The sequence below is a fragment of the Herpailurus yagouaroundi genome, unplaced genomic scaffold (assembly GCF_014898765.1).
Source record: "Herpailurus yagouaroundi ecotype Mexico unplaced genomic scaffold, PumYag 222, whole genome shotgun sequence".
Lineage (NCBI taxonomy): Eukaryota > Metazoa > Chordata > Mammalia > Carnivora > Felidae > Herpailurus > Herpailurus yagouaroundi.
Window position 1 is genome coordinate 3,027,596 of NW_024412453.1, and position 12,880 is coordinate 3,040,475.

General features: G+C 43.1%; 1 protein-coding gene across 2 annotated transcripts in view; it reads left to right on the forward strand.

The window, feature by feature from the left end:
- The window catches only part of DNAH3 (dynein axonemal heavy chain 3), a 176,612-nt gene that overhangs the window by 1,414 nt on the left and 162,318 nt on the right, over positions 1–12,880 (forward strand). For both annotated transcript variants that reach the window (XR_005785574.1, XM_040458819.1), the window contains exons 2-5: positions 3,525–3,928; positions 8,212–8,316; positions 8,851–9,073; positions 12,205–12,277. Coding sequence is in view for 1 of the 2 variants with exons in the window: in XM_040458819.1 (XP_040314753.1) it covers positions 3,890–3,928; positions 8,212–8,316; positions 8,851–9,073; positions 12,205–12,277 (440 nt within the window). In the remaining variant the exon portion in view is untranslated. The remainder of the gene's footprint in view (positions 1–3,524; positions 3,929–8,211; positions 8,317–8,850; positions 9,074–12,204; positions 12,278–12,880) is intronic.

The following is a 12,880-nucleotide window of genomic DNA, read 5'->3' on the forward strand; positions in this document are numbered from 1 at the left end:
TTTCAGGCAATCCTGTGTGGCTTCATGCACTTTGATTTGCTGCAGTATGATGGGTGCCCCATCTAAGAAAAGGTTGTGGGTTTTTTTCCTTTAGAACAAAACATTACAACCATCATTCTTATTTCCTTTCGAAAGTTGAACTGGGTCCTCCGTGGGATTGTTCAAGAGTGCCATCTAGGGGCGTCTTTGTGAATCCTTTACTTCCCCCTCCCCCACCTCTGTCATTGTAGGGACAGCCAGGTTTTGTTTTATCCTTGTGCTTTGGCTGCCTTCTGCACCATGTTATGTATACTCTGATGACTAGGATCTTAGCTCTCTCCATAGCATCAGGACTTGGCTCATGATGACCATTGATGGGTCAATAAGATATATCCATATGCATCCTCTTCTATGCTTTTCAGAGATTACTTACTCTGGGTGAGCAACCATTTCAGGTCTTAGAAAAGATCTGCCAGGAGCCCTGGGCTCTGAATAAGAAATGTCTGAAAATTTCCCCACAACACATTGAGATCCTAAGCTGTTTATATCACAGAGATGGGGACAAACCAGACTCTAACTGACCTCTTCTCCCTGTATTGCCAGATTTAGCAAATAAAAATCCAGGACACCCAGTTCAGAGTGAATTTCAAGTGAACAACAGATAACTTTTTAACATAATTATGTCCCAAATACCAAATGGGATAAACTTATGCTAAAAAAATTATTTGTTGTTTATCTGAAATTCTAATTTTACTGGGCATCCTGTGTTACATCTGGCAACCCTGTGTACTTAGAGTTGAGGGATTGAGGGATTTGAAGCCTGCATCCCTCTTGGGACTTATCAGACAGAAGATTAAGTCAGACAATTCTGGTGCAGATGAGGTAGCTGGGGAGTGTGTTGGGGGAGATGGCATTTTCATTCTCCTTAGTAGATATTTTATTTATTTATTTTTTAATTTTTAAATGTTTATTTTTGAGAGAGAGAGAAACAGCATGAGCAGGGGAGAGACAGAGAGAGAGGGAGACACACAGTCTGAAGCAGGCTCCAGGTTCTGAGCTGGCAGCACAGTGTCTGACCTGGGGCTGAAACTCAGGAACTCAACCGTGAGATCATGACCTGAGCCGAAGTCAGACACTTAACCGACTGAGCTACCCAGGCGCCCTATTTATTTATTTTCTACGTAACAGACCACACGTAGGTTTTTGGTTAAAGCTAGGGAACAGATTCCATAGTCAGGTTCAAGTCCCAACTTTGCCACCAACCTAGCTGAGTGATTTAACCTGCCTGTGTCTGTTTCCTCAGCCATAAAACTTGGGATAATAATTGTATTTATTTTCTGGGTTGTTGAGAAGATTTGGAAAGATGATGCTTAGCACAGTGCTAGCAGATAGTATAGCTCAATACATGGAAGTCATAATCATTGTTTTGATGTTTTTGAACACAGGTAGACTTAGAGTTCACTAACTTTCAGATGGAAGCATGTCTCCTCCTCACCCACAGGGCCATGGGGCTCATTAGCACCATACCAGTCTCTTTCTACTGTTTCACTTTGTTGGGCTACAGCCGCTGGTTTTTGTGTGACATTGGGTTTCGTGCCCCATTATAGGAGGCCTGGTAATAACCCCATTTCTGTCTAAACCAAAGTTTCAAACCCTGTCACTAGTTCATTTATTCCAGATACTATTTGAAATTGTATATATTGTGTTATCTAAATGTCGTGTCTGTCCAGAAGATGGGGGCTCCCAGTTGTGGGGTAACGATCAGGTGGAAAACAGTGGCAAGGGCAGTGAAGGATTCACCTGAGGCAGAACAAGGAAGCTAGAAGTTTACCAAATACACCTCAAGGGAGGTTGGGAGGGGCAGGACAGCAAAGGAGAGGCATTGGGTGGGGGCTATTTTTAAAAGGGAAATGTGAGGAGGAATGGGGATGTATGGAAAAAAGGGAGACTTTATGGTAACTGTGCCTGGTTGTAAGTAGCCCATTGGTTAGTTAGGGCCTATGGATGTTTTGAGGTGAGTCCCCTGATGGTCTTGTGTATATTCAGCCAGGAGGTCACTGTGAGCCCTTTCTACATTCCATTGCTCAAGATTGTTTGCCTAAAAGCGGACTCTCCATATATGTCTGATGGTAGAGAGTAGAAATAAAAGAGATGGGGAAGCACAAGGTTATTTTCAAAGTATGGAGAGGGGTGCCTGGGTGGCTTAGTTGGTTAAACATCTGACTCTTGATCTTGGATCAGGGCTGACAGTACAGAGCCTGTTTGGGAGTCTCTCTCTCCCCCTCTCTGCCCCTCCCCTGCTCATGCACTCTGCCTCTCTCAAAATAAAAGTAAATAAACTTAAAAAATAAAAAAGTAAGAAAAAGGAGAAACAGAAGTACTTGGTGCTGTGCTGGTAGGATCTCAGAAATGTTTGTTTTCTGGATAGGTCCTTTGTGGAAAGAGCAATGGACTCTGGAGTCATAAGGACAGGCTTCAACTTCTATTAGCTCTTATGAGTTGCATCAATTTGGGAAAGTTATGTATTTTTCTCAGTTTTGGTTTTCTCCTCCATAAAATGGGAACAACATGGCATTTTGGGGAAAATTGAATGAAATAACAGATATGCAAGCATGGCACCCCAAAAGAGCTCAATAAGTCTAACTTGGTTTTGAGGGAACTCAAGCGACCAAATAATGTGTGCTTTGAATGTTTGGACAGCAGCTAATACTGTAACCTGTGTACACAAGTATACATGTGTGTGAGTATGTGTATGTGTGTTTCTGTGTTTATAATAAGAATTATATTTAAAAAAAAAAAGAAAGAATTGTGTTAGCCACAACATCTATAGAGTGCCTCCTATATCAGGTGACCAAACGATCCCACTGCCTAGGACTGCGGGGGTTCCCTGGATACAGGACTTGGAGTGTTAAAACCCAGAAAGTCACAGGCAAACTGGGATGAGTTGGTCATCCTCCTGCTCTGTGCAGATTGCTTTACAGACATTATCTCATTAAACCTTCCAACCTACCCTGTGAGGTAGGTACTCAAGTTTGTTGCCATTTTACATTTAAGAAGGACATTTAGAGAGATTAAGCAACTTCGTCAAGCCACAAAGCTAATTAATGGGAAGGGCAGGATCTGAACCCAGCTGGGTCCAGCCTGAGAATTTAACCACCATGCTATAGGCATTTAGACTTTACCAAAGGCATAGTCTTTTATTGCCGCTCATCTCTACATTCCCGGATCTTTGCTAAACACCCTCCCATCTTCCTTTCTGTCACCACCAATTTCTGCTGCCCAGCCAGGCCTCCAGCAAAGGGAGACACCAGCTGAGTCAAGCCCAGTCTTGTATCTGGGCACAGCTGAGGCCCCTCCTTCCTTAGCAACAGACGCTGAAGCCTGGTTACCGGCCCCAAGGCCTGGGTGCAGGCACCTCCAATGTTAAAACAGCCCAGAGAGGAGGAGAGAGAAGAGTTCAGGTTGCTAGGGTATTGTTTAGTGGAGGTGTTTCTTCCCTCTTATCTGTATTAACATGTAACTCTGCTTCCATTTTTCCTCTACAGTGAACTCGGTGTGTTCCTGGAAAAGTGCTAAGAGAGGAGCTGCTCAGTGGAAGGGAAGAGCGGCCAGAGCAGAAGGTGTTGTGACCACAGCAGAAAAGCCCTGCAGAACCCCAATGCTCTCCCTTCTTCATTCTCTAGCTTCTCTTTCTTTCTTCTTCTACCAGAGAACTCCTCAGGGTGCCAAAGTCTATGACCTCAGAGAGACAGCTCTGTGAACAGAGCTTTCAGAACATTTAGAAAGTTCCGTTTTCTGTGTCACCTCACTATGCTATAAGCAAGTGTGGATTTCAGAGCCACTGGTACGAGAGGATCATCCCTACAGAAACTGAGAGCTCTTTATTCATTTTGTAATAGACCCAACTAAAATGGACAACATGAGTGATGTGGATTGCTCATCTCAGAAGGTAGGTGTGAATTTTAAGGTGTATTTCTTTTTTTCTTTTAAACCTGTATTTTCAACATGTAGGGAATTTGGGAGTGGACAGGAAGGGGATGTTTCAATCATAGACTAATTGCCATGTTAGATCCCCTTGACTGAGCAACTGTGTTAATATTTTTATGCTTTGTCCTTTGAAATATGCTTTTTGCTGAATTAGGCTTTTGGACTAAAAGCCTCAGGTTTTGCTGTGAAAACTTCAGGAATAGATACCTGTTGTTCCTTTCCCTACCCTTCCCGAGGCCTTTAGACCATATATTCCATCCAACAGTTCCCAGATGTACATCAGAATATCCTAGAGAGCATCTTGAAAACAGAGACTTGGCCTCACTCCCAAAGGTTCTGATCCAGAAGACTTGATTGGGGTCCCGGAATCTGTATTTTTAACTAAGAATTGAGTGATTCTGCTGTAGCAGGTGAGCTTTTGAGATCGGCCTCCAAGAAGAACATGCAAACATGATGTGTAGTCAGAAATCATCCATCTGAAAGTAATAGTGTTACTCCATCTAGATGTCAGAATCTTGGTGTTCAAAGCCAAGATCCATTAGGTTGCCATACCCTAAAGTGCCCAGAGGAGCATTTTCATGTTTATTTGTTTTTTGAGAGAGAGAGAGAGAGAGAGAGAGAGAGAGAGAGACAGAGCATGAACAAGGAAGGGGTAGAGAGAGAGAAAGAGAAAGAGAGAGACACAACCCAAAGCAGGCTCTAGGCTCTGAGCTGTCAGCACAGAGCCAGACGCAGGCCTTGAACTCACAAGTGGTGAGATCATGATCTGAGCTTAACTGACTGAGCTACCCAGGCACCCCAAACCAGAGGAGCATTTTAAATTGAAACTTTATGAAATGAAGGTGGTTCTTACAAAAATCAATCTCTTTTTCCTTCAAGATGCCACAGAGCATTCTTAGGTATGGTCATGTTCTGTTCTGGAATTGATTTCTAGATCTGGTGATCCTGTGTGTGTTCCATGTATCCCTGTCCCATGCACTGAGATGTTTTCTCCTCTCCGTATTTCTGGCTCTGTGTGTCTAAGTCTTAGTCTGTGCCTATGAACAAGCTCAAATTTTTAACTTGTTCTCCAAAGGTTCTGCTTCTATTATATGCTGTAAAATTCTTAATATTGGCTTGCTTCTTGCAAAATGTTTCAGTTTCTTTGCTTTCCCAAGAATGGCTTATGTCTTTGTATGATGATTCAGCTGTCTCTGTGTCTGCCCCTTGGATGAACATCTCTCAGTATGAAGGAGCATAAATATAATTTAGCTCAAACCCAAAAGGGAATCTCTGGGTTCAAGTAACCGAGAAGTCCAAATGGGATCCAGGAGTCCAGCCGATGTCACTGGGAGTCTATCTTTTGCCTTCTGGGAGTCTTGCTTCTATGTTGGCTGTATTCTAATGAAAGCTTTGTTTCCACATAAGGCAAAGATGTTTATTGAGAGTGCCTCTTTCTCAATAGGTCTAGTGAAACTGTCAGGAAAGACTGATGAGCCCAGCTTAGGTCACATGCCTGTCCCTGAGCCAAGCACTGTGTCTAGGAGGGGGAGAACCCTGATTAGCCTGACCTATGTCACATGTGCTTCCTGGAGCCAGGGACTGGGTGGGATCAGGTGACTGTATAGCACGGACTGAAATTGGAGAAGAGCCGATTTTGTCCACTAGGGCTGTCCCCTACTAATTTTGGTAGGGAGAATAACTTCCCAGTTGGTGTCAGAGATGACATCAGGTTTACCCCAGCCACGAGCAGAAGCAAGACACCTCCTGAATAATGTTAATGTCCTACTTGACTGTAAAAGTTCAAGGTTTTTTGGTTTAACTACTCATTTCCATTTTTGTTGTAACTTACTCAAGATGTCTGAAATTTGTGGTATTTGCTTGTTGCTCTTTTAATGAAGATTTTTATTTGAAACATATTTAAAAGCTAGGCCAAGGGAAAGATTTCCAGTGACCATAAAACTTTCTTGCTTGCAAAGACAAAAAAACAAAAAACAAAAACAGGCAGCCAGAACTTATCAATCATTATATGCTGTACATCTGGGATCCTGATGGAAATCATGAATGACTTCATAGCACTGAAAGTACCACTGCCAGAATCGACCTCGGATGGTGTGGTACCCACTTTGGATGACCAGGTTCCTTTCAAGCTGATGCTGGAGTTCTATCCTTTTGTTCACCTGATTGGTGCAAATCTGATACTAATTTCAGTACCGAAAAATCATCTTGGAGATAATTGATCAATTCTTAGGTCCTTGAAACTGAGGTCAAGAACAGAGAGGGGCGCCTGGGTGGCTCAGTTGGTTAAACGTCTGACTTTGGCTTGGGTCATGATCTTGTGGTTTGTGGGTTCAATCCCCACCTCAGGCTCTGGGCTGACCGCTCAGAGCCTGGAGCCTGTTTCCTATTCTGTGTCTCTCGCTCTCTGTTTCTGCTCCTCCCCGGGAGCAAATCCCCAGACTTGCATTCTGTCTCTCTCAAAAATAAATAAACATTGAAAAAAAAAAAAAGAGAGAGAGATAGGCACGGTTATTTAACTCAACAAACTGAGTTCTCTAAAAACAGCAAAGTCTGCAGGTCTCAAACTCCTCCCGTTTAAGTTGGAGCCCAAGCATCCCTATTTTTAATAAAGTTCTATTGGTGAGTGTGATGTGCCACAATTTTTTACAATAACTAGATTAGGCCATTAGACCAATGGGCCTGTTGTATGTTTTTTAAAGATCTCAGGCTTGGTGTGCATCTTTATTTATGGGTTTGCGTGTTTTTGTTGAATTTTAAGATCAACACCTTCCTAAAGTAATTTGCCATGTTATCAGTACTCGCTGTTTCCAATGTGTTGGGATGCAGAGTCATGTGTATTTAAATTTTTTTTAATGTTTATTTATTTTTGAGAGAGAGAGAGAGAGAGAGAAACACAGCGTGATCAGGGTAGGGGCAAAGAGAAAGGGAGATACAGAATCTGAAGCAGGCTCCAGGCTCTGAGCTGTGAGCACAGTGCCTGATGCAGGGCTTGAACTCACAAAATGGGAGATCATGACCTGAACCAAAGTCGAACACCTAACCAACTGAGCCACCCAAATGCCTGCAGAGTCATGTGTATTTAAAAGCACCTGTGTGTGGCCAGGATGCATTACTTATATTCTCTGGGCTTTAGTTTCTTCATGTCAAACATGGTTATCAAAAACTCCCATAAGGAAAAAAAAAAAAACCTCTCATAAGGTTGTACAGTGCCTAGCACGTAATAATTTGGAATAATTATAGTGGTATTATTGTTATTTTATGAGGTTGAGTCATCAGTGAGCAGTTGGTTAGGGCGTGAGGGTGGCTGACATCCGATTCATATACCCCCTATCTGCTACCCCCTGCCAGTTCCCCTGCATGACATAATTTGCTGATTCAAGTAAATCAAATGAATCCAGTAATGTCTCGTCTTACACAGTTTAGTCCAAGGTCATTGCCTTAGGTGAAAAATCATGGAGAGCCAAAATTGCCCTTGAAAGCCCCTTAAACCATCTTTAAAATGCTATACAGCAACATGTCTCAGTAAGTACAACCCACAGTTTTCCTTTAGTTTTGGAACAAATTGTACCTTCTCTGTCACAGCCCCAGATAAGTAGTTGTCGTGCACATAGAGGCTGGGTCCTAGGACAGAAACACACACAGAATTGTTCAATACTGCTGTCACTTTCAGCTCTGCTCAGAAGAGGTACTTGGGAACTGATTGTGGCCATGGGAGCTGCAGGTTCACCCCTACCTGAGGCTCACCCCTAAGCGCACCCTCACTGAGTGGAATGGTGGACTCAGACACCCATACTATTTAAGTGACTCTTTTTATTTTTCAAAGCAGGCAGAACAGAGAGTTGCTCATGTGTGTGTTAAACACACAAAGTACAATGCCACCACATAAGCAAATTTCTATTTGAAATTGTGTTTTTGTGAAGTGCAAGGGTCTATTTTTTGTTTAAAGTTAACCCCTTTAATCACAATCCAGGATAGGGTAACTTCCCTCGGAATTTGGGGTCTTCCCAGAAGAAAAATATTACCCTAAATTTGCTCATTGAGGGGTAGCCAAGGAGAAGACGCTGGAGAAGAGACATCACTGATTTAAAAATGAAACCTACACTATGGATGGGGGTGAGAAGGTGTTTAGTGGGCATAACTCTGTCCCTAAAACTTATCTTAGGGATCTTTTTACTCCTTGCCAACCTGGAGGCTTGGAAATCTTTCCCGATTCCTGAAGAGCGGCTTTGTTCCCATTTCCCACAGATCCCTGAAAATGACTCAATACATCACATGAGCCACTCCCAGATGCGGCCAGAGCTGCCCCCTCTGCCTGCTTCTGCTAATGAGGAACCATCTGCGCTCTACCAGGTATGTTCACTGGGCTGCTGCTATTCTACTGATATTAGTGGGAGACAAACAGCTAGGCTTGACGAGTGGGATCAATGGCTTTGGTCACTTCTGCCACCAGAAAAGGCTATGGTAGTGTGGGGAGAAAGAGCTGTCTAGTAGTACAAAGGTGAGTTAGGATCCAGCCTTCTCACTTCCCTGCTATATTATTGAGACTTTCTGAACTTCTGCATCTTCGGTTGTGAAAAATATAAGGATGATTATTTCTACTTTACAGCCATGTCCATAAAGAATAAAGACAATAGAAGTAAATCACCTGATGCACAAACATACTGCTTATTGAAAGCCAGCTTTTGTCCTTGACATCAGAAATCATGCTCATGGTGGTTGGAGAAGTGCAATTGGTGAACATCCAGGAAGCATATGGCTGAGTTTGCAGGAAGTAGAAACAGCGTAGGGCATGCAGGACTCTCTTGAGTCTCCATGTGAGTGGAACTTAAGCTCCTCCAAGAGATGTCCTTCACCTCGTCATACTCTGCATTTCTTTCCTTGTAGACCATCGTGTCGCACAGCTTTTATCCCCCCTTGATGCAACGTACATCGTGGACCCTGGCTGCACCCTTCAAAGAGCAGCACCACTACCGTGGACCCAGCGACTCCATTGCCAACAACTACTCCTTGATGGCCCAGGACCTGAAGCTGAAGGACCTGCTGAAGGTTTACCAGCCAGTCACTATCAATGTCCCCAGGGAAAGGACCAGAAAGGGGCTGCCATTAGGTAATTGTAGCAGTGTGCCATACCAGATCCAAATGGGGCTTTGCAGTGAGATTTTTAGTCGTGGGTTCTAGTTCTGGCTCCATTGCTTGCTGAAGCTAACCTTGGATAACCTCATAGGGTCTCAGTCTTTTCATCTATGAAATGGGAATGATTGTAATATCTAGCATTACATTTACTGTATGCCGTGTCCCTTACATTTACCACACGCCGAACACTTTTCTGTGTACTTGTGTTATTGAATCCTGAATAACAAATTATTCCCAAAACTTAATGGTTTAAAACAACCACCACTTATTATCTCATAGTTTCTATGGATCAAGAATCTGAGCATGGCTTAACCGAATAGTTCTGCCTCAGAGTCTCTCACAAGCATGCAATCAAGGTGTCAGCTAGCCCCACAGTCCTCTAAGGGCACTTAGGGAAGGATCCTCTCCCAAGCTCATTCATTTCCTCAGGTTTTTACTGGCTGTTGGTCATAGACATCAGTTTCCTGCCACATGGGTCTTTCCATAGGGCAGTTCACATTATGGCTTCTGGCTTCCCTCATAGGGAACAGGGGAGAGAGCAAGAGACAGAAGAGAGTCAAAAAAACAGAAACCACACTCTTTTTGGAATTTAATTTTGGAAGTGACAGCCTATCACTTTTGCTGTATTCTGTTTGTTAGAAGTGAGTCACCAGGTCTAGCCTGCACGCAAAGGGATTGCACAAGGCCATGATGCCAGGAGGTGGGGATCATTGGGGGCCATCTTGGAAGCTGTTTACCACAGTACTTTATATGTATTAATTTATTTAATCCTGCTGGGCACACATAAGTCTGCTTATCCTTCAGTAATTTTTGTTACATGTGTGTTGGAGCCTCTCAGTCTGCCCTCTGTCTCAAACTCATTTTCATATTTTTCATTTTTCTCTCTGTGCTGGGTCTGGGTAAGTTCCTCAGATGTATCTTCTGATTCACTAATTTGCTCAACTGTGTTGAGCCTTGAGTTTATCATGTCTAATGAACTTTTTTTACTTTCATGACAAAATCTTTTCATTTTCAGATTTTCTTTTTTTTTAATTAAAAAAGTTTTTTTAGGGGCGCCTGGGTGGCTCAGTCGGTTAAGCGTCCGACTTCAGCTCAGGTCACGATCTCGCGGTCCGCGAGTTCGAGCCCCGCGTCGGGCTCTGGGCTGATGGCTCAGAGCCTGGAGCCTGCTTCCGATTCTGTGTCTCCCTCTCTCTCTGCCCCTCCCCCATTCACGCTGTGTCTCTCTCTGTCTCAAAAGTAAATAAACGTTAAAAAAAAATTTTTTTTTAAGTTCATTTATGTTAGAGAGTGTGGGTGCAAGCACAGGAAGGGCAGAGATAGAGAAAGAAAGAGAATTGCAAGCAGGCTTTGTATGCTGTCAGTGTGGAGCCCTGCACGGGGCTTGATCCTATGAACCATGAGACAATGACCTGAGCTGAAATCAAGAGTCAGATGCTTAATCAACTGAACCACACAAGTGCCCCTCATTTTCAGATTTTCTAATTGATTCTACCTGCCAATTTGTCATTTTACTCTTATAGGCTTAGCTCTTTCAATATTCCTGGGAAGATCTTAAACATTTATTTTGGAGCAATGTTTGATTGCTGTATTATTTTTACTTTGCAAAATTATCCCTTGCTTGTTGAGTCAATTAACTGTTTTTCTTACTATTGGTTTTTCTCATATGGTCTGGTCTGGGATTTTAATTTGCAGGCTTCTGTTGAGAGTTTTTTCCCTTCTTGTGACTTGCATCCCCCCCCCATTGTTTTTATTGAGGTATGATTTACATACAATAAGATGCATAGATCTCAAGTGTTCAGTTCAGTGAGCATTGACCATTGTTTATACCATGTAGCCACCACCCAAACAGGATATAGGGCATTTCCATCCCTGGAGAAAGCTCTATTGTGCTTATTTCCAGTGAGTTCTCTTCCCTACCCAAAACCATCCCACTCTAGGGTAGTTGCTTTCTGATTTTTGTCACCATAGATTAATTTTGATTGTTTTCACTTAGAAATGTAATCAGTGTACCTTTTTGACACATACTTCTTAATCTAACGTTTTTATTCTTATGCCTTCATCTGGCCTCTTAGGACCCCAAATTAGTACCATACCTTATATTGGTGGCTTGGGACTCCCATCCTAGGTGATATTTGGAGATCTTGTAGATGTGGTCACTGAGGCTGCGTGAAACTTGGCCTCCTTATTATTGGGCTGTCTCTCTTATCTCTGGCCAACATAAGAATTGAGGATCCCTGTGCTTTATCTGCATGACAGTGCTGTCTTCATGGATAGGACAGCCTGTCTTCATGGATAGGGCAGCCTTGCTTCAGTCCGGGCTTTGTGCTGTGAACCTAGATCATTTATTTATTTTGAGAGAGAGAGCATGAGCAGGATGAGGAGCAGAGAGAGATGGAGAGAGAGGATCCCAAGCAGGCTCTGTGCTGCCAGCTCGGAGCCTGACGTGGGTCATGAGGTGGGGCTTGATCTCATGAACTGTGAGATCGTGACCTGAGCCAAAATCAAGAGTCAGACACTTAACCAACTGAACCACCCAGGAGCCTCTCAAAATGTCAATTTAATATTATGTCTTCGACACTTCTCTGTTACTTGTTAATTCCTTTAGGCTGGAGACTTAAGTAACAGTATCTAGTTAAAGCTTTATAATCTAGTTTTATATCAACTATTGAACTCATTTGTAGTTACCTTGTATTGTGCATGATACTGGTTTTTCTATTTGTGATAATCATGTTTCCTTTAAAATAAATATGCCAAGTGTAAAAGTCTTCACCTACTTAGAAATATTAAACAGTAATTTCCAACGTTTAGAAAATAGGGCATACAGGATTAGGGAGTGAATCGAGTAGGACTGATATTAATACTTGACAATTGTATGGGTGAGTAGAAGGTATGTGCATTCCCATTTCACAGTTGGGGAAACTGAGGCCTGGAGTGATGAAGTCACTGCTTCAGAGTCACACAGGTGATTAGTGGTGCATGTAGAACCAGGCGGCCCATCTCCTGCCTTATCCCCATTGCACCGAGTCTATTCCCCTTAGTATGCTCTGGGACTGTCCTGTGGACAGAGGATGACCCTAATGTGTTTCTTCTCCACTCTTCTAGCAACTAACTGCTCATCAGAACCCAACAAGAAGAAAAGAAAGTTCTCCTCTAGAGACAAAGAGAATCCCACCAGGTAAGTATCCCTGTGGGTGCAGGAGATTGTAGGACACCTGGCTGAACTGAAGAAGGCTGTGGTCTCATTAACCATGCTCTGCTTCTTGACTTCAAAGCATTCCCAGACTCCAAGTAACTCATGTGTTTTTCCACCAGTGCTCTTAACTCAATTTTTTAAAATGTTTATTTACTTTTGAGAGAGAGACAGAACACAAGCAGGAGAGGGGCAGAGACAGAGACACAGAATCCAAAGCAGGCTCCAGGCTCTGAACTGTCAACACAGCCTAATGTGGGTCTCGAACTCATGAACCATGAGATCATGATCAAAGCTGAAGTCAGTTACTCAACCCACTGAGCCACCCACGTGCTCTCTTTTAACCCAGTTTTTTAAGGCTCTAAATAAAACTAAAGTAACCAACTGAGCAGAGGCACCTGAGTGGCTCATTGGTTGCCAACTCTTGTTTTCAGCTCAGGTCATGATCCCAGGGTCCTGGAATTGAGCCCTGCATCAGGCTCTGTGCTGAGCATGGAGCCTGCTGAAGATTCTCTCACTCTCTCCCTCTACCCATCTCCCGAACTCTCTCTCTCTCTCTCTCTCTCTCTCTCTCTCTCTCTCTCTCTC